This window comes from Protomyctophum parallelum (genome assembly GCF_964188405.1).
Source record: "Protomyctophum parallelum genome assembly, chromosome: 2".
Classification (NCBI taxonomy): domain Eukaryota; kingdom Metazoa; phylum Chordata; class Actinopteri; order Myctophiformes; family Myctophidae; genus Protomyctophum; species Protomyctophum parallelum.
This window is the reverse complement of record NC_139699.1, coordinates 13,485,213-13,507,058: the sequence shown is the minus strand read 5'-3', so window position 1 is coordinate 13,507,058 and position 21,846 is coordinate 13,485,213. Positions and strand designations below refer to the sequence as shown.

The 21,846-nt window shown below is 43.3% G+C and overlaps 1 protein-coding gene across 1 annotated transcript in view; it reads left to right on the top strand.

The window, feature by feature from the left end:
• The window catches only part of LOC310855082 (uncharacterized protein), a 30,472-nt gene that overhangs the window by 926 nt on the left and 7,700 nt on the right, over positions 1–21,846 (top strand). Inside the window, exons 3-19 of the mRNA XM_083759957.1 lie at positions 4,904–4,933; positions 5,892–5,950; positions 6,412–6,607; positions 7,422–7,495; positions 10,836–11,181; positions 11,689–11,762; positions 12,010–12,208; positions 12,902–13,048; positions 13,507–13,688; positions 13,834–14,065; positions 14,203–14,343; positions 16,377–16,558; positions 17,884–18,127; positions 18,311–18,384; positions 18,466–19,033; positions 20,778–20,921; positions 21,379–21,449. Coding sequence (XP_083616083.1) covers positions 4,904–4,933; positions 5,892–5,950; positions 6,412–6,607; positions 7,422–7,495; positions 10,836–11,181; positions 11,689–11,762; positions 12,010–12,208; positions 12,902–13,048; positions 13,507–13,688; positions 13,834–14,065; positions 14,203–14,343; positions 16,377–16,558; positions 17,884–18,127; positions 18,311–18,384; positions 18,466–19,033; positions 20,778–20,921; positions 21,379–21,449 — 2,963 coding nt within the window. The remainder of the gene's footprint in view (positions 1–4,903; positions 4,934–5,891; positions 5,951–6,411; positions 6,608–7,421; positions 7,496–10,835; positions 11,182–11,688; positions 11,763–12,009; positions 12,209–12,901; positions 13,049–13,506; positions 13,689–13,833; positions 14,066–14,202; positions 14,344–16,376; positions 16,559–17,883; positions 18,128–18,310; positions 18,385–18,465; positions 19,034–20,777; positions 20,922–21,378; positions 21,450–21,846) is intronic.

Below are 21,846 nucleotides of genomic sequence, written 5' to 3'. Positions count from 1 at the left end.
CTATATTTGTCACCTTATAGACTATAGAGCGTCGCAGTCCCTCCCCCTTTCAGAACGACGAGTGGCCCAGGAAATTATTCTCCATTCATTTTCTCCATATGCTTTTCAAAAAGTATTTATTTAAAGACGGTTACGCCGCGGACAAGGCCAACTCGGATCGTGACAAATCATGACAACAAACACAATATTTTGTGCCAATCAAATAATTTGAAAGAAGAAAATAAAGGCAGGAGACAACACTATTTGTTTTGTTTTTCTTCTTACTAATTATTTGATCGGCCCAAAACATTGTAATTATTGTCATGATTTGTCACGATCCGAGTTGGCTTTGATAAAAGGCCAACTCGGAACCGTCTTTAAATAAATACTTTTTGAAAAGCCTATGGAGAAAATGAATAGAGAATCATTTCCTGGGCCACTCGTCGTTCTGAAAGGGGGCGGGACTGTGACGCTCTATTAGTCTGACTAGTCCTTACCCGTTCTGAATATATGAACAGCAAATGATGTTCAGTGTGGGTAATGTGTTAAATGTTGCAGTACAATCATAAGTATACCATTGATACAATTGGTATTGTGGCTGCTTTGGAGAGGTTATCCTTTAACATGAATAATCATTTGGATAAATATGATTTGAAGTGGAACGTGTTCCTCAGTCATGTTGCAGGTCCTTTGGTGTGATCCATGGTCAGGCAATGCCCTTTTGCTTGTTTATTGTATTAATATACATAGTCCTTACCCGTGTATGGACTATTGCCCCCCATAAATATATTTAATTGGTCTTCATTTTAACTTGTATAATATATTTGTGTCTTTTTTGTGTGAATAAAAACAGCACTATAACATGAAAATATTTGTATAAATGCATGGTAGGGAAATGTTTTCATGGCAAGGACTGTAAAATGTACACTTATTAGCCCACAGACCCCCATTTGAAAAGTATGAAAGACCCCAGTTTGACATAGCACAGAAAGTATGGGCTGTGGCACAGGTATTCCCAAATGTACAGTGTGGGTCTGTGTCCGTCCCAACATGCATTTCACTGGTGACACTGGTGACACGTGATTTGCGGGGAGATGAGTTGTTCAGTACCCCCCTGGTGGCCGCGGGGGGTACTGCGCCCTGGGTTGGATTATAATTTCATATAATTGGGTGATGTAAAAACAATATCTGTACAGTAAATACGACAGTTGCGTCGGTAAAAAGTAGCCTAGCTGGATTGTGGGAGCGTGCAGATTTATTTTGGCATGGAGAGATGTGTGCTAATAGTGTGGCTCTGTCGGAGATAGACCACGGACAAATAAACGGGGTTTTATTCACTAATAAATTCATTATTAATCTTATTGGAAAAATGGCTTCGTTAAGACCTCCATATTATTATGGTCAATGCCTGTGTGAAAAGTGGGAGCGATTGGTGCAGGCAATGAGGAGATAAGTGTTTGTTTCTGACAGACAGACAGACAGACAGACAGACAGACAGACAGACAGACAGACATTCGCTCGTTTATAGTATGATGATGAAAGATTTTAACCGGCGACTGAAACTGGGATATCAATTTTATCCAATCAGGCTAGAAAATGCAGCCAGGATACAGATTAAACAAGTGGAACTGTAAAGTGATGACATAAAGAAATGAGCAGACACAATTGGAACTGGAACACTATACAAATGAAGCTCATTAATAGCTACTCTCTCAGAAAAGGAAGAAATCTAAAATAAAAAGGTCATCTACCTAAAAATGTATTTTCTGTTTATTAGAGCTGGAGAGACTGAATAAAATCTCCATAGCAATGATTAACTATTAGAATATAGTGATGTAACCTTTAATAATGACTTGGCAGGTCAGAACAGGGTTTTTAATTACTATGCTCAGGAAAAAGAAAGTTATATAGTGTTAATTCATCTGGTCTATTAACTGCTATTGTCCTGAAAATGTGCCAGCATGAATTCTGGCTTTAAAGTGACATTGATAAGCATACACATATTCACTGTGAAGATGGTACAGGGATTAAAATGGTAAATGGTAAATGGTGCATTTATATAGCGCCTTTATCCAAAGCGCTTTACAGAGATTGTGCATTACATTCACCCATTCACACACACATTCATACACCGATGGCAGCGGAAACCATGCAAGGCACCAACTAGCACATCGGGAGCAATTAGGGGTTCAGTGTCTTGCTCAAGGACACTTCGACAGTAACTCTGGGGGAGCCCGGGTTCGAACTGGCAACCTTACGGTTACCATCCAGGCACTCTACCCCTGAGCCACTGCCGCCGTAACATTACGTATGAGTCGATTAACTAATATCTGAAGATTACTGGACAACTGTACTGTCTGTGGTTTTCCCACCACCTATTTTGTTGATTAGCAATTAAAAAATGTCTTTGGAATTGAGAGATTTAGCGCATCATGCCAACAATTATTTACAATTTAGGCATTTAGCAGCTCTTGATTCAGAGCATCACATCACATATATAAAAAGTAGTTATCATGAATCATGTATAAACTAAGAACGTAACAGTGGAGTGAGTATCTATGTCAACTATACATACTATACTATATTATATATTATACAATATACATGTGTACTATAAAGTGCTATGACTACATAAAATGCAATTCTAGTGCTGTCTATGTAACAAGCTATAAGTCTGTCTAAAATACTATCTAAGTCGACATAAAATGCTATCTAAGGGACTAGGCTAGGGCAAGTGCTACGGGCCATGATGGAGTCTGAAAAGGTGGGTTTTCAGACTACGGCGGAAGATTGGGAGTGAGGCTGCAGTTCTGACTGTGATGGGAAGTGCATTCCATAGTTTTGGAGACAACACAGTGAAAGTAATGAATTATGCGTGTTTTATCCATCATGTATGTTTGCGTGAGTGAAATGTATTGCTCTTTGTTTTGTTCTAGATATCTATGACTTTCTGGACTATTTCTCCCCACCTCCCCCTATTCCATCGTCTCATGTTGAAGCCAACAAACAGGTATGGGAAAATAATAGACCTTTCTGGCAGGTTAAGGTACAGTTAATGATTAGGATTTTTTCTTAATTTATATTGGTCTTCTGTTGATCAGTCTTTTGTTTTTGTTTAAGTAATTGCATCTTGGATTGAGAGTCTGCCTGTCCACCTTGTATGACTCCTCTGTCTCACAATGTAATTTAATAACTTATTGGGCCTGCTCATTTCAGACTCCAGAGGTGGATTCATCTTTTAGCATTCAGCGGTCGACCTCTGGGCTTAAGAATTCTACGACTAAAGCAAAGGGAAGACAGAAATGTCCAAAAGTTCAACCAAAGACTTGCACAAAAAAGAAGTCTCCAGCCAAACGGCAGAATAAAAAGGACCAGGAAGGTAGCGATGCTCCACCACAGTGCAGCAGACTCATGTCTGAATCCCAGGAGCTGGATTCACCAGAGAGAGGTATTTAGTACTTAGGTGTTCTGTGCCACATTGGTCACTTTATTACCATAATCTGATGAGAGAGATTTTAACCCTAAATCGGAGGTACAATACCATAGAGCACCGAAGTTCTGTGCCACATTGGTCACTTTATTACCATAATCTGATGAGAGAGATTTTAACCCTAAATCGGAGGTACAATACCATAGAGCACCGAAGTCTGACGGCAATATCGGTAGAGGGCGCAAATCCATGGGTTCATGTACTTTTTATTTGTATTGTAATCCCCATAGGGGTATTTTAGATCGCCTCATATAAGAACTGTGTTTGAAAAATCACTGTTCACCAGGCATCTTTGGATTTCATAAGGCTATTTTGTGTGTTTTAACAATATCTAAAAAGTTTAGTTGAATGTAGGAGATTTAACGCATGCCAGTATGGTGAAAATAAATTATTACGTATACGTTGGGGTGAGTGGAATTCATTGCAGTTTTTTATTTTATTTTATAGACATCTTCGACTTTCTGGACCATTTCTCCCCACAACCACCCCCTTTGTCATCGTCTCATGTTGGAGCCAACGAACAGGTAGATGGAAATATATTATATTTATTATAATATTACACCCTTCAGGAGGTAGTTAAAGCTGTATTCTACAACAGGTCGTTTCGAGGAAGCAATCTGATTGGTTGAAACAGCCTTCTAGCCGTGGGTTAAACCAGCACCGTCCAACACCTAATCAAAATAAAGACTTCAGCCGCTCTGTTCTCCCAGAGCGCAGCAAACTCGGTGGCTAGGCTAGCTAGTTTCTTGGGACATTTGTGGTCGTAGTGACTACATCTGTCATTAAAAAAATATATATTCTCAGCGATTTTCTTAGTTTTAAGGGTAACTGTTTACCAATATTGCAATATTACACTCGAGGGTGTTGTTTAACGTGATTATTGCCACGACAGTGATGCGGTCAGGAACGAGACGAAGTCAAGTTCCGCAAGCATCACTGAAGTGATGCAGTGATGCTTGCGGAACTCGACTTCGTCTCGTTCCTGACCGCATCACTGTCGTGGCAATAATCACGTTAAACCACACCCCTTGCAATTTGCACTAAAGTATATCTCATCTCATCTCTTGTGTGATATTGCTTAATTGAGTACCGATTAGGATTAATTTATATATTTAGTCTTTTGCTTTTGTTTAACTCTTCAAACTGCCTTTAATTTCATTGCACCTTGGTACTGAAAGTTGTCAAGAGTCTGCCTCCAACCTGCTCACTCTACCTTTTATGACTCCTCTGTCTCTAGTAACTTATTGGGCTCTTTTCAGACTCCAGAGGTGGATTCATCTCTGAGCATTCAGCGGTCGACCTCTGGGTGTAGGACGTCTACGACTAAAACAAAGGGAGGACAGAAATGTCCAAAAGGTCAACCAAAGACTTGCACAGAAAAGAAGTCTCCAGCCAAACGCCGGTCTAGAAAGGACCAGGAGATGGAACCAGGAGTGATCCAGGAGTTGGATTCTCCAGAGAGAGGTATTCATTTTACATACTGTAGGTTTTCTGTGGTCTTCTATTGGTCACGTTATTAATCTGATGTGAGAGATTTGAACTTGAAATGAAGTCAATACAATGCTATCACAGTACAGAGGATGAATTATGATCTGCGTGTCCTAGCGTGAGCTATCACATTCTGGGCGGGAAACCCCTTCTGGTGTTTAAAGCATTATGTTCTACTTTAGCTATTGAAAAATAGCAGATATAATATGAGCCCCCTCCCCCCCACCACACGTATAAACTGTACTTTTTGGTACTTTTGGTGCCGCACTATGAGCTTGTAGATCTGCTATTTGTCAATAGCTAAAGCATAACATAATTCTTAAAACACCAAAAGGGGGTTCCCGCCCAGAATTGGTTAAGTGCAGTTTTAGAATCTTCAACTGCTTAATCTATCTAAAGTCCAAACTGAAATGTGAAAATAATGCTTGGTTTATTCCAACATTCTACAAAAGGGAGATTGGCCACTGTTAAATCACATTGTTAGTCTGTCTTGTATATGGCTAATGTTAGTCTGTTTTATAGAATGTTAGTCTGTCTTATAGATGGTTGATGTTAGTCTGTTTTATAGAATATTAGTCTGTCTTATAGATGGTTGATGACCAAATTAAAAGTTATAAACCTGTTAAAATGATCATAGTTGTAAAACGAGTCTCACTGTTTGCCAAGCATCGTTTGATTTCATAAGGCTATTTTGATGTTTTAACAATTTCTAAAAGTTTAGTTGAATATAGGAGGTTTAGTGTAGGCTAGCACTGTGAAAGTAATTGATTTTGGACATGAGTGAAATTCAATGCCGTTTCTTTAGATTTTGTCTGGGTGAGTGAAATTCAATGCCGTTTCTTTTAGATTTTGTCTGGGTGAGTGAAATTCAATGCCGTTTTTTTAGATTTTGTCTGGGTGAGTGAAATTGCTTTTGTTTTGTTTTATGTTCTAGACGTCTTCGACTTTTTGGACTTGTTGTCCAACCTGCCTCTTGTAGGAGCCAACGGACAGGTAATACTTCTGCAGACAGACAGGTTTATAAAGACCTTCAGACAGACAGGTGTATATCGACCTTCAGACAGACAGGTGTATAAAGACCTTCTGCAGACAGACAGGTGTATAAAGACCTTCAGACAGACGGGTGTATAAAGACCTTCTGCAGACAGACAGGTGTATAAAGACCAAGACCTTCTGCAGACAGACAGGTGTATAAAGACCTTCAGACAGACGGGTGTATAAAGACCTTCTGCAGACAGACAGGTGTATAAAGACCTTCAGACAGACAGGTGTATAACGACCTTCTTCAGACAGAGCGGTGTATAAGAGGTGTATTAGAATTGTCTCTTAATTTATTTCATTGATTAATCTTTTCTGTTTTAACTATTCAAACTGCCTCCAACCTGCTCACCCCACCTTTTTTTACTCCTCTTGTCTCACAATGCCATTTAGTAACTTATTGGGCCTCTTTTCAGACTCCAGAGGTGGATTCATCTCTGAGCATTCAGCGGTCGACCTCTGGGCGTAGGACGTCTACGACTAAAACAAAAGGAAGACAGAAATGTCCAAAAGGTCAACCAAAGTCTTCCACAGAAAAGAAGTCTCCAGCCAAACGGCGGTCTAGAAAGGACCAGGAGATGGAAGGTAGCCAGTTGGATTCACCAGAGAGAGGTATCGTATTTTTCCTAGGTGCTTATTAATCTGAGCAAGATTTTTTACCAGAAGTCAGAGTTGCAATACAATGCCATCAGAGAGGATAAATGACTATAGGCGGCAGCGGTGGCCGAACGGTTTGCGGAGCGGTCTTGATACCGGAAGGTCGCCAGTTCGAATCCCCGGACCGGCACGTTAAAATTACCACAGCTGAAGTGCCCTTGAGCAAGGCACAGAAAAGAAGCCTGCAGCCAAACCGTCTAGAAAGGACCAGGAGATGGAAGGTAGCGATGCCAACCCGCCACCTTCTATGAACAGGGCCTGGCTGTAAACAAGCATCTCCAGCTTAGTCCACTTCCCTGGGTAGACAAAGAACTTTGCTTTGCTAGCGTGAGCTAATGGCACACTTTACAGCAGAGCTCAAAAACCACATCTGGTCTGATATAGATTGAAAATGAGTCAAGTACAGAATTAGAATCTTCAATTGCTCGTCTATCGTTCCCCTAAAGTCTAAACTGAAATGGGCTTCAAAAATATGAAAATAATGCTTGCATATTATGTATATTTTGCCAGGTTTATTCCAATATTCTAGAAAAGGAAGATTTGCCACTGTAAAATCTAATTTGCGGCATACACGTCGTTAAAGTCTCTTATAGACGGCTGCGTAATAAAGTTATGATCAACCTTCAATTTTCCGTCATGTACAAAAAATAAATAAAAACCTGTAAAAATGGGAGATTTAGTGCATGCCAGCACAGTAAAAGTAATGGATTATGGACATATGTGGCATTGTTTGGGCGAGTAAAATTAATTTCCGTTTTGTTTTTTATAGACATCTTTGACTTTCTGGACCATTTCTCCCCACTTCCCCCTATTCCATCGTCTCATGTTGGAGCCAACGAACAGGTATGAGAAAATGTTAGACCTATCTGGCAGGTATTTAAAGACGCATTGTGTACAGATAATGATTAGGATTTGCGCTTAACCCATTTTGGGCGGGCATCATGTCGTGCTTTAGCTATTGAAAAATAGCAGATCTACAAGCTCATAGCGCGCCACCGAGTGGCTCGCTAAGAGCTTGTAGGTCTGCTATTTTTGAAAAATCGAAGAACGACATAGAAACATAGCTTTTTCAGAAAACTGTCAGGATGTAGAAGACATTTTTAGAATCTGATCTCAGGTCAGAATGGGTTAATTTATATAATTCACCTTTAGCTACTTAGACACTCCCACTTGGACACTTTCCAGCCTGGCTCATTCATTCCAATGTAAATATCATGGATTTTACACATTAAATACTGGTTCATTTTTGGAACCAGACTTTTACAATCTCTTCCAAATCCGTCAACAAGGCCTGCCATACTGTATGCACTGGAAAAATATGTGCGTGACATTTCTCCTTTTTAAAACAATGTTTTATCATATAGGAAAACTATTGGTGGAGAGGTTTGTCTAACGCATGTTATGCTTAGCTGTGATTGGATCAGAGCAGTTTGGGGAGGGGCCTAATGGATTTATTTAACTCTTCAAAGGTTTTTTTCAATTAATTGCACATTGGGACCTTTGACCCCTCTGTCTCACAATGCCATTTAGTAACTTATTGGGCCTCTTTTCAGACTCCAGAGGTGGATTCATCTCTGAGCATTCAGCGGTCGACCTCCTCTGGGTGTAAGACGTCTACAATTAAGACAAAGATAAGACAGAAAAGTCCAAAAGGTCAACCAAAGACTTGCACAGAAAAGAAGCCTCCAGCCAAACAGTGTAGAAAGGACCAGGAGATGGAAGGTAGCCATGCCGACGCTCCACCACAGTGTAGAAAGGACCAGGAGATGGAAGGTAGCCATGCCAACGCTCCACCACAGTGTAGAAAGGAGTTGGATTCACCAGAGAGAGGTATTTATAAACTTCTTCTATACTATATTTTGGTCATATTGGAAAATAATGCTTCGTACATTTCTTGCCAGGTTTATTCCAACTTCTAGAAAAGGGAGATTTGACACTGTTAAATACAATTCTCAGAACTCACAACGTTAAAGTCTGTCTATATATTGTTGCGTAATACAGTTATGATCAACCCTCAACTTTCCATTATGTCAAGTCCAAATTAAAAGAAAAACGTGTAAACCCAGGATTACTTCTTAGGGCAGGCAATTTGCACCAAATGAAAATTGGGTTACAAAAATCTTGGCATAAATATTAGGAGAAAAAACCCAAAACAGTCTCCGAGTCTGCTGCGCTCTGGGAGAAAAGCACGGCTGAATTCTTTGTTCTGATTAGCCGTGTCGTTATCGTGGTTTAAGCACGGCCAGAAAGCTGTTTCAACCAATCATATTGCTTCCTCGACACGACCTGTTGTATAATACGTATTATTCACAATTATGTTGATACTTACACAGTGGTGTTGCTTGAGATTTTGACTTAACCATCCCATTATTATTATTTAACACGCACAAAATCTCGCAATCCGCAACCACCCGCAATCCACGGATGGTTGCGGATTGATAATAATAATAATAATGGAATAATGAATTAATGCGGTCGGATAACGGGCGGATTATGAATATCCACACGAGGATTCGGGTGACACAAACGCTCCTCCGCAGGTCTCTAGCTGCTGTGCACCATGTGGCTGTAAAGGTCTCTAGCTGCAATGCACCATGTGGATGTAAAGCTCCTCCGCAGGTCTCTAGCTGCTATGCACCATGTGGCTGTAAAGGTCTCTAGCTGCAATGCACCATGTGGCTGTAAAGGTCTCTAGCTGCAATGCACCATGTGGCTGTAAAGGTCTCTAGCTGCAATGCACCATGTGGATGTAAAGCTCCTCCGCAGGTCTCTAGCTGCTATGCACCATGTGGCTGTAAAGGTCTCTAGCTGCTATGCACCATGTGGCTGTAAAGGTCTCTAGCTGCAATGCACCATGTCGATGTAAAGGTCTCTAGCTGCAATGCACCATGTGGCTGTAAAGGTCTCTAGCTGCGATGCACCATGTGGATGTAAAGGTCTCTAGCTGCTATGCACCATGTGGATGTAAAGGTCTCTAGCTGCAATGCACCATGTGGATGTAAAGGTCTCTAGCTGCAATGCACCATGTGGATGTAAAGGTCTCTAGCTGCAATGCACCATGTGGATGTAAAGGTCTCTAGCTGCAATGCACCATGTGGATGTAAAGGTCTCTAGCTGCAATGCACCATGTGGATGTAAAGGTCTCTAGCTGCAATGCACCATGTGGATGTAAAGGTCTCTAGCTGCAATGCACCATGTGGCTGTAAAGGTCTCTAGCTGCGATGCACCATGTGGATGTAAAGGTCTCTAGCTGCTATGCACCATGTGGATGTAAAGGTCTCTAGCTGCTATGCACCATGTGGATGTAAAGGTCTCTAGCTGCAATGCACCATGTGGATGTAAAGGTCTCTAGCTGCAATGCACCATGTGGATGTAAAGGTCTCTAGCTGCAATGCACCATGTGGATGTAAAGGTCTCTAGCTGCTATGCACCATGTGGCTGTAAAGGTCTCTATCTGCTATGCACCATGTGGCTGTAAAGGTCTCTAGCTGCTATGCACCATGTGGCTGTAAAGGTCTCTAGCTGCTATGCACCATGTGGCTGTAAAGGTCTCTAGCTGCAATGCACCATGTGGATGTAAAGCTCCTCCGCAGGTCTCTAGCTGCTATGCACCATGTGGCTGTAAAGGTCTCTAGCTGCAATGCACCATGTGGCTGTAAAGGTCTCTAGCTGCAATGCACCATGTGGCTGTAAAGTAATGTTGTTAGACATTTGACATTCCACTCTTCCCCACAGACTCAGAACAGTTGATACGCAGCAGTTCTTTTTTAAGCGAACCAACCACGCCACCTAGAGGTGAGGGACGGCCATGGGACACACCAGAAGCCTCTGTTAACTCCACACCAGACTGTACATCCTTGGCTGCCATCCTGATCCCACCCCCTGTTTCATTGTCTCCTGTTGGAACCAAAGGACAGGTAAAGGACAGTGATTCTAAGACAGTTTTCTGAAAAAGCTATGTTTCTATGTCAGTCGTTTTTCCAAAATAGCAGACCTACAAGCTCATCTACAAGCTTCTAGGTCTGCTATTTTTGAAAAATCGAAGAATGACTGACATAGAAACATAGCTTTTTCAGGAAACTGTCAGGATGTAGAAGACATTTTTAGAATCTGATCTCAGGTCAGAATGGGTTAACCCATTTGTCTCACAATGCCATTTAGTAACTTATTGGGCTTTTTTCAGACTCCAGAGGTGGATTCATCTTTGAGCATTCAGCGGTCGACCTCTGCTTTAGTCGTAGAAGTCCTACGCCCAAAGGGAAGACCAAAATGTCCAAAAGGTCAACCAAAGTCTTCCACAGAAAAGAAGCCTGCAGCCAAACGGCGTAAAAAGGACCAGGAGATGGAAGGACCAGGAGGAAAGGACCAGGAGATGGAAGGACCAGGAGGAAAGGACCAGGAGATGGAAGGTAGCGAAGCCAACGACACTCCACCACAGTGTAGAAAGGACCAGGAGATGGAAGGTAGCCATGCCAACGCTCCACCACAGTGTAGAAAGGAGTTGGATTCACCAGATTCACCAGAGAGAGGTATTTATAAACGTGTACTATATTTTGGTCATATTGGAAAATAATGCTTCATACATTTCTTGCAAGGTTTATTCCAACTTCTAGAAAAGGGATTGACACTGTTAAATACAATTCACAGAACTCACATTGTTAAAGTCTGTCTTATATATGGTTGCGTAATACAGTTATTATCAACCCTCAACTTTCCATTATGTCAAGTCCAAATTAAAAGAAAAACGTGTAAACCCAGGATTACTTCTTAGCTAGGGCAGGCAATTTGCACCAAATGAAAATTGGGTTACAAAAATCTTGGGATAAATATTAGGAGTAAAAAAAAAAAAAACAGACATACAGTAAAACGAGTCTCAGGCATTTTGGGATTTCAATAAGGCTATTTTTATGTTTTAACAATATCTAAAAGTTTAGTTGAATATAGGAGATTTAGCACATGCAAGTATAGTGCATATAATGGATTATGGACATATGTTGGGGTGAGTGAAATTCATTGCTGTTCTTTTTTTGTTCTAGACATCTTTGACTTTCTGGACCATTTCTCCCCACCTCCCCCTGTGCCATCGTCTCATGTTGGAGCCAACGAACAGGTACATGGACATATTACACCCTTCAGGAAGTAGTTAAAGTTGTATTGTGTACAGATAACTAGGATTTGCTCTTAATTTATATAATTGATTTGTCTTTTGGTTTTGTTTAACTCTTCAAACTGCCTGTAATTTAATTGCACCTTGGTACTGAAAGTTGTCAAGAGTCTGCCTCCAACCTGCTCACTCTACCTTTTATGACTCCTCTGTCTCACAATGCCATTTAGTAACTTATTGGGCCTCTTTTCAGACTCCAGAGGTGGATTCATCTTTGAGCATTCAGCGGTCGACCTCTGGGCGTAGGACGTCTACGACTAAAACAAAGGGAGGACAGAAATGTCCAAAAGGTCAACCAAAGACTTCCACAGAAAAGAAGCCTCCAGCCAAACGCCGGTCTAGAAAGGACCAGGAGATGGAAGGACCAGGAGGAAAGGACCAGGAGATGGAAGGTAGCCATGCCAATGGTCCATGATCCAAATAATTGCGATGAATGATTTAATTGTGTTTTCTTTTTTTTTTAAATATTTTTTATCCCAGGATTTTGTAACACATTTTTCACCCCTGTGTCAATAATCTAATGTGATCCTGGGCTCTACACACCCTCCACCAACCTAGTCCCCATATATGGGGGACAAGGGGAGAGCAACGGACTTGAACTCATGCTTCCTTCATGCCTGAGTGTCCAAGTTGCTCCTTTACACCTGACAGGGGGGAGTTTCCCTGGTTGGACGTAGCGCGTGGAAGAACACGTTATTCCAACCAGTTCCTTTCCCCTCCATCAGGCGCCAGGGGGAGACAGTTTAGAGACCACGATTACTGCGTGCTTTTTGTGAGGGTACCTACCCTAGGGGACACGGGGAGAACATGTGAGGGTACCTACCCTAGGGGACACGGGGAGAACATGTGAGGGTACCTACCCTAGGGGGACACGGGGAGAACATGCAAACTCCACACAGAAAGGCCCTTTCGCCAACCCCGCCTCGGGTATGGGCACTGATGACACGGAAGAGTAAACACGCCGCCAGCACTCACAGCGCCCGAGCAAGGAATCAAACCCAGGACCTTCTAGCTGTGAGGCGACAGCACTACCAACTGTGCCACCGTGCCCTAATTGTGTTTTCTGATTGATGATTTTTATTCAGAGACCCCGGACCGCTCTATGGAATCCAGCCTGCAGGGGAAGATGAGTTCTCCAGAAGCAGCTTTCTCCAGAGCTCCAGAGCTCCCAGCAGCAGGGCGGGAGAAGAGACCTAGACGATTACCCCAGCACTTCTACAACTTTTCCTTGGGTGGGTGGGACTTTACTGGGGACGCTGGATCGCCTCATGGGGGGACACTGGATCGCCTCATGGGGGGACACTGGATCGCCTCATGGGGGGGACACTGGATCACCTCATGGGGGGACGCTGGATCCCCTCATGGGGTATCGCAGTAGTAAGAAGCAATTATACAACAGTTGCCCTTAAAACTAAGATAATCGTCGAGAAATACTATTTTTTTCAATGACAGATGTAGCCACTATGTCTACGACCACAAATGTGCCAAGAAACTAGCTCTAGCCTCGCCTAGCCTAGCCTAGCTTAGTCTCCGAGTCTGCTGCGCTCTGGGAGAAAATTCTTTGTTCTGATTAGCTGTGTCGTTTAAGCATGGCCAGAAAGCTGCTGTGCACCATGTGGCTGTACAGTAATTATGCACCATGTGGCTGTAAAGTAATGTTAGACATTTGACATTCCACTCTTCCCCACAGACTCAGAACAGTTGATACGCAGCAGTTCTTTTTTAAGCGAACGAACCACGCCACCTAGAGGTGAGGGACGGCCATGGGACACACCAGAAGCCTCTGTTAACTCCACACCAGACTGTACATCCTTGGCTGCCATCCTGATCCCACCCCCTGTTTCATTGTCTCCTGTTGGAACCAAAGGACAGGTAATAGGACCTTTTAGGACAGTCAGGTATTTAAAGCTGTAGTGTCATACATGCCCCCTAGTGTCATACCTGCTCACTCCACCCTTTTTTTGACTCCTCTGTCTCACAATGCCATTTAGTAACTTATTGGACCTGCTTTTTTCAGACTCCAGAGGTGGATTCATCTTTGAGCATTCAGCGGTCGACCTCTGCTTTAGTCGTAGAAGTCCTACGCCCAAAGGGAAGACAAAAAGGTCAACCAAAGTCTTCCACAGAAAAGAAGCCTCCAGCCAAACGGCGTAAAAAGGACCAGGAGATGGAAGGTAGCGATGCCGACACTCCACCACAGTGCGGCAGACCCATGTCTGAATCCCAGGAGTTGGATTCACCAGAGAGAGGTATTAATATATACAGTACGTGTACGGTAGAGAGGTATTATCTTAAATATACAGTAGGTGTTCTGTGCCACATTGGCCACTTTATTAATTGTCACACAAATGATTACCATTAATGATTTAATTGTGTTTTCTGATAGATCATCTTTATTCAGAGACCCCGGACCGCTCTATGGAGTCCAGCCTGCAGGTGAAGATGAGTTCTCCAGAAGCAGCCAGAACCGTTTCTCCAGAGAAGAGACCTAGACGATTACCCCAGCACTTTTACAACTTTTCCTTGGGTGAGTGGGACTTTACTGGGGACGCTGGATCGCCTCATGGGGGGACACTGGATCGCCTCATGGGGGGACGCTGGATCGCCTCATGGGGGGACACTGGATCCCCTCATGGGGTATCGCAGTAGTAAGAAGCAATTATACAACAGTTGCCCTTAAAACTAAGATAATCGTCGAATAAAATAAAAAAAATAATGACAGATGTAGCCACTATGTCTACGACCACAAATGTGCCAAGAAACTAGTTCTAGCCTAGCCTAGCTTATTCTCCGAGTCTGCTGCGCTCTGGGAGAAAAGCACGGCTGAATTATTTGTTCTGATTAGCCGTGTCGTTATCGTGGTTTAAGCACGGCCAGAAAGCTGTTTCAACCAATCATATTGCTTCCTCGACACGACCTGTTGTATAATACGTATTATACACTCTATAACATACGACGAATTAGACCGTTCCTCACCCAGGAATCAGCCCAGCTCCTAATCCAGACAACAGTCTTGTCAAAACTCGACTATTGTAACTCCCTCCTTACTGGCCTACTGGCACTTAAGCCTCTCCAGCTGATCCAAAATGCCGCAGCTCGCTTGGTCTTCAACCAGCCAAAATTCTCACATGTCTCCCCCCTGCTCCGCTCCCTCCACTGGCTCCCGGTCGCTGCCCGCACAGAATACAAAACTCTGATGCTGGCATTCAAAGCAACCAAAGGTATGGCTCCCCCATATCTTGCAAGTATGATCGAACCCTACAAACCCTCCCGCGCACTCAGATCAGCCAACGCAGGGAAGCTGGTAGTACCCTCACTAAAAACGCCGGGACAACGCTCCACACGTCCCAAACTCTTCTCCCTTCTGGCTCCAAACTGTGGAATGCACTTCCCATTGCAGTCAGAAATGCAGCATCACTCCCAATCTTCCGCCGTAGTCTGAAAACCCACCTTTTCAGACTCCATCATGGCCCATAGCACTTACCCCACCCCCCTTAGATAGCATTTCTGTAGACTTAGATAGCATTTGATACAGACTTATAGCATATTATGTAGACAGCACTATAATTGCATTGTATGTAGTCATAGCACGTCATAGTACATATGTATAGCATAGTAGTATAGATGTATAGTTTATATGTATAGCTTCATTATATAGATATTCCACTGTTACTTTCTTAGCTTACGCATGTTTCTTGATAAATGTTTTTATGTGATGTATTCCCATGCTTTTTTGTTCTTGCTTAATGTAAGTCGCTCTGGATTAAGAGCGTCTGCTAAATGCCTAAATTGTAAATTGTAAATTGTATTATTCACAATTATGTTGATACTTACACAGTGGTGTTGCTTGAGATTTTGACTTAACCATCCCATTATTATTATTTAACACGCACAAAATCTTGGCAAAATCTCGCAATCCGCAACCACCCGCAATCCACGGATGGTTGCGGATTGATAAATTGGAATAATGAATTAATGCGGTCGGATAACGGGCGGATTATGAATATCCACACACGGATTCGGGTGACACAAACGCTCCTCCGCAGGTCTCTAGCTGCTGTGCACCATGTGGCTGTAAAGGTCTCTAGCTGCAATGCACCATGTGGCTGTAAAGCTCCTCCGCAGGTCTCTAGCTGCTATGCACCATGTGGATGTAAAGGTCTCTAGCTGCAATGCACCATGTGGATGTAAAGGTCTCTAGCTGCAATGCACCATGTGGATGTAAAGGTCTCTAGCTGCAATGCACCATGTGGATGTAAAGGTCTCTAGCTGCAATGCACCATGTGGATGTAAAGGTCTCTAGCTGCAATGCACCATGTGGCTGTAAAGGTCTCTAGCTGCAATGCACCATGTGGATGTAAAGCTCCTCTGCAGGTCTCTAGCTGCTATGCACCATGTGGCTGTAAAGGTCTCTAGCTGCAATGCACCATGTGGCTGTAAAGGTCTCTAGCTGCTATGCACCATGTGGATGTAAAGGTCTCTAGCTGCAATGCACCATGTGTAAAGTAGACAGTGTAAAGTAATGTTGTTAGACATTTGACATTCCACTCTTCTCCACAGACTCAGAACAGTTGATACGCAGCAGTTCTTTTTTAAGCGAACCAACCACGCCACCTAGAGGTGAGGGACGGCCATGGGACACACCAGAAGCCTCTGTTAACTCCACACCAGACTGTACATCCTTGGCTGCCATCCTGATCCCACCCCCTGTTTCATTGTCTCCTGTTGGAACCAAAGGACAGGTAAAGGACAGTGATTCTAAGACAGTTTTCTGAAAAAGCTATGTTTCGTCGTTTTTCCAAAATAGCAGACCTACAAGCTCATCTACGAGCTTGTAGGTCTGCTATTTTTGAAAAATCTGACTGACATAGAAACATAGCTTTTTCAGGAAACTGTCAGGATGTAGAAGACATTTTTAGAATCTGATCTCAGGTCAGAATGGGTTAACCCATTTGTCTCACAATGCCATTTAGTAACTTATTGGGCTTTTTTCAGACTCCAGAGGTGGATTCATCTTTGAGCATTCAGCGGTCGACCTCTGCTTTAGTCGTAGAAGTACTACGCCCAAAGGGAAGACCAAAATGTCCAAAAGGTCAACCAAAGTCTTCCACAGAAAAGAAGCCTGCAGCCAAACGGCGTAAAAAGGACCAGGAGATGGAAGGACCAGGAGGAAAGGACCAGGAGATTGAAGGACCAGGAGGAAAGGACCAGGAGATGGAAGGTAGCGAAGCCAACGACACTCCACCACAGTGTAGAAAGGACCAGGAGATGGAAGGTAGCCATGCCAACGCTCCACCACAGTGTAGAAAGTTGGATTCACCAGATTCACCAGAGAGAGGTATTTATAAACTGGTTCTGTACTATATTTTGGTCATATTGGAAAATAATGCTTCATACATTTCTTGCAAGGTTTATTCCAACTTCTAGAAAAGGGAGATTTGACACTGTTAAATACAATTCGCAGAACTCACATTGTTAAAGTCTGTCTTATATATGGTTGCGTAATACAGTTATTATCAACCCTCAACTTTCCATTATGTCAAGTCCAAATTAAAAGAAAAACGTGTAAACCCAGGATTACTTCTTAGGGCAGGCAATTTGGCATTTTGGGATTTGGGATCAGGCATTTTGGGATTTCAATAAGGCTATTTTGATGTTTTAACAATATCTAAAAGTTTAGTTGAATATAGGAGATTTAGCACATGCAAGTATAGTGAATATAATGGATTATGGACATATGTTGGGGTGAGTGAAATTCATTGCTGTTCTTTTTTTGCTCTAGACATCTTTGACTTTCTGGACCATTTCTCCCCACCTCCCCCTGTGCCATCGTCTCATGTTGGAGCCAACGAACAGGTACATGGGCATATTACACCCTTCAGGAGGTCGTTAAAGTTGTATTGTGTACAGATAACTAGTATTTGCTCTTAATTTATATAATTTATTTGTCTTTTGATTTTGTTTAACTCTTCAAACTGCCTGTAATTTAATTGCACCTAAGTTGTCAACCTTTTATGACTCCTCTGTCTCACAATGCCATTTAGTAACTTATTGGGCCTCTTTTCAGACTCCAGAGGTGGATTCATCTTTGAGCATTCAGCGGTCGACCTCTGGGCGTAGGACGTCTACAATTAAGACAAAGATAAGACAGAAATGTCCAAAAGGTCAACCAAAGACTTCCACAGAAAAGAAGTCTCCAGCCAAACACCGGTCTAGAAAGGACCAGGAGATGGAAGGTAGCCATGCCGACGCTCCACCACAGTGCAGCACACCCATGTCTGAATCCCAGGAGCTGGATTCACCAGAGAGAGGTATCGTATTTGACATCTTCTGTGCCATATTGGTCACTTTATTAAAACTCATTAACTGCTTGAGTTTCTACATAGCCTATTGTAGCCTTGCCAGCGTTCCCACCGAAGATTTTGTTCTGACGATGTAAACACCAAATCTCTACTTTCATCTGGGAAAATTCATTGCTGTTTATTTTGTTACAGACATTTTTGACTTTTTGGCGGAAATCTCCATCCCACCCCCTATTCCGTTGTCTCAGGTTGGAGCCAAAGAACAGGTACAAGGAAATAATAGACCTAGCTACCACAAGGCCTCTGTCTCACAAAGCCATTTAGTAACTTATTGGGCCTCTTTTCAGACTCCAGAGGTGGATTCATCTCTGAGCATTCAGCGGTCGACCTCTGGGCGTAGGACGTCTACGACTAAAACAAAGATAAGACAGAAATGTCCAAAAGGTCAACCAAAGACTTGCACAGAAAAGAAGTCTCCAGCCAAACGGCGGTCTAGAAAGGACCAGGAGATGGAAGGTAGCGTTGCCAACGGCCAAGGAGTGGATTGTTGTCTTCCTGCGGCCAAAGGTCGACCTCTGAAACGAGCCACGGGCAGACAAAAAGCTCCAAAGGCTCCACCACAGAGCTGCAGTGAGAACGACAGACCTCCAGCCAAACGCCGGCTGAGCAGAAAGACACCGGAGGGTAAAGACGCCAACCGTCAGTCACCACGACACTGCAGAAAGACACCGGAGGGTAAAGACGCCAACCGTCAGTCACCACGACGCTGCAGAAAGACACCAGAGGGTAAAGATGCCAACCGTCAGTCACCACAACGCTGCAGAAAGACACAGGAGGGTAAAGACGCCAACCGTCAGTCACCACGACGCTGCAGACCCAGATTCGAACTCCAGAATTTAGAGACACCAGAAAAAGGTAGGTCTGTTTTATTATGGTCATTGGCTGTTAGGTTGGGACCTGTTAGGTCATTGGCTTTTAGGTTAGGACCTGCTAGGTCATTGGCTGTTAGGTTAGGACCTGTTAGGTCATTGGCTGCGTTTCCAACAAAATGTTGTGTCGCACGTAGCTTGAACAGGAGTGCAGCGTTCTTTTATTGACCGGCCTACTAGGCTGCACTTCATTTCAGCGCCTTATAAGGAAAGTTGCGTGGCACATCTATGTTGAATGTCTATGTTCACAGACTGACTGCCCCTAAGAACCACACGCCCACTCGCTACTGCATGGTCCGTTTGGGGAAACCCAGACACGGTCTGTACAGTACGTGTGTCCATCTGTAATTCACGTGACTCCAGAACCGTTCGCCCCACCGACCTCAAATTCGACACACGCGTTCCATACCCACACAGGGAGTGCAGTGCCCGCTGTCGAGTCGGTCGGACCCACGGTTGTCCACAACTGCCACAAAAGGCCTCTGCCCGGACTCTGGACATGCACGGCCCCTGCCCAGGGTCCAAATATGGAGCTGGCCTGTTGTGACATCACAACACTCCATATTTGGGCATGCCTAACAAAGAACTCTAAGCTGGCCTGTTCTGACATCACAACACTCCACATTTGGCCATGCCTGAAACAGAACAACGTATATAGGAATAAAGGGACACAGAGAGACACATACAGACATAGCCATATATGGTCATAAAGGGACACAGACAGACAGATGGGTGGAACGGGTACTCTGTATTTCCGGTTGTCCAGAACCAGCACAACCAGCCCTGGAACAACATATTTTCACATGGGGGTCGGCGGCCAAATACAGATAATACTGGTGCTCCTTGTCATTTTGAGCACCACTGATATAGAAACATGGGTTTTTCAGAAAACTTTCATGATTTAGAAGACATTTGTAGAATCGTCCTCAGGTCTAAATGGGCTAGTCATCGTAACGAAGGCTCTCACTCCCTCGAGAGTTCCATATATGGAGATTCCCCTCTCACGAGAGCTCCATATATGGAGACAACAGAGACATCTTGTGCTGACATCAGGTCAATGTGGAAACTCCATATATGGATATGGATGACTGGCATCGTCATCATCGGGACAAGCAGGGATTGTTCTGTGCTCTCGAGGAGAGGCGAGCAGCATTTGAGAGAGAGACTACATCACCTTCCATACGAGACAGCGAAGTTTGGCCTTACAACCAGATATCGTTGTGCCAGAGGTTTAAGTTTGGTTAAGTTCTCGCCGGACACCACTGCGTCGGGTCCTAAACCCCGGCAGCCAGTCCCCTTTGAATACTATTTTATATGGTCCTTCGAGCCGGATTAGGGCGCATTGCAAGTAACAGGATGTCGAAATCCTCCAGAGATGGTGGTAGAACAGCTCTCCGAGTACGGACGCTGGTGCGAAAGCCCTCCCAGGGCATGAGAAGGGCAGCCAGGAGACGAAGAGTCTGGATAGTGAAGGCTAGAAGGCCGCACGAAGGAACCATCAGAATTACAGCAGCAGGTGAAAGAACTTGTAGAGCAGATACGATCTGTCCTAAAGGCTCGGTAGACCTGGCCGCCATGGTGTTAGACGGGCAGGGTCCCCAAGTAGTGGGACCCACCTTGTCCAGTCTCCTTTGAATAGTATCTTATAATCATACTAATAATCTGTATTCTATTTCAGTGTTCTAATCCTCTACAAACGTGTGTGTGTGTGTGTGTGTGTGTGTGTGTAGTCAATTTCCTTTTAGATGAGAGCTCGCGGTCCTCAGATCTGTCGATAGAGCTGAGTAATTATGAAGAGGAGTTGGCTTCTTACTGTACTCTGGATGAGGAAGAGGAGGAGGAGGAGGAGCTACCCCAGCTACTGATGCAGAAAAGTAAGTGAATGAAGCCTCCGATAGAATTGATGGAAACTTTGATATAACCATAACTTGCTCAATTTTCAACCGATTCGGTTCGGTTTGTTATAAACGTCAGAGACGTCCGCATACTTGTATGCCTTTATACGACGTTCATATAAAAAACTAAAAATTAAGCAGATACGCATCCTGAATCATAGTCACGTTGACAACGTTTGTATTAAACCAACCCGTTTGAGGCAGTTATGACTATTTTTGTTTGGGCTGCCAGTATACAGCACAAACATGTTTTCAGATGGGGGTCGGCGGCCAAATACAGATAATACTGGTGCTCCTTCACATGAAATAGTTTGAGCATGTAATGGTGATAAATGTTTATGTTTATCACCTCCATCCATCACAGTGTGTATGTAATGGTGTAAAGGGTCCATTTGGTTACAGTACAGTGTGTAATGGTGATAAATGTTTGTTCCAGAGCCTCCTTCCATCACAGCCGGAGTATTTGTTTGGTGCAAGTTCAGGACGTTTCCCTTCTGGCCAGCGGTGGTAAGACGTGTTATTAATAATGACATTAACACTTTTGTTAGTTAGTTTTTGGTTTTTTATATAAATTAGGGCTGTCAAAGTTAACGCACTATTAACTAGTTAACTCACAATCCTTTTAACGGCACTATTTTTTTTAACGCGCGATTCACGCACTGTGAAGTTTGACAGAATGGTTGAGAGACGCATGGCAATTTTACACTGAAGAGTTGAATAATTGTTAAACAGCTGCATTACTTAAAGGACAACTTTAGTTTTTTTCAACCAAGGTTCATGTTTTAGGTTATTATTAGAGAAAGTAAAAGATGAGTGTTATTTCTTTTTTAATTTGCTGCTTTCTTTCGTTTTAGGGATTTGAGCTGTTTTTGACAGGGGGGCGGGGGCAATTCACATTCAGTAG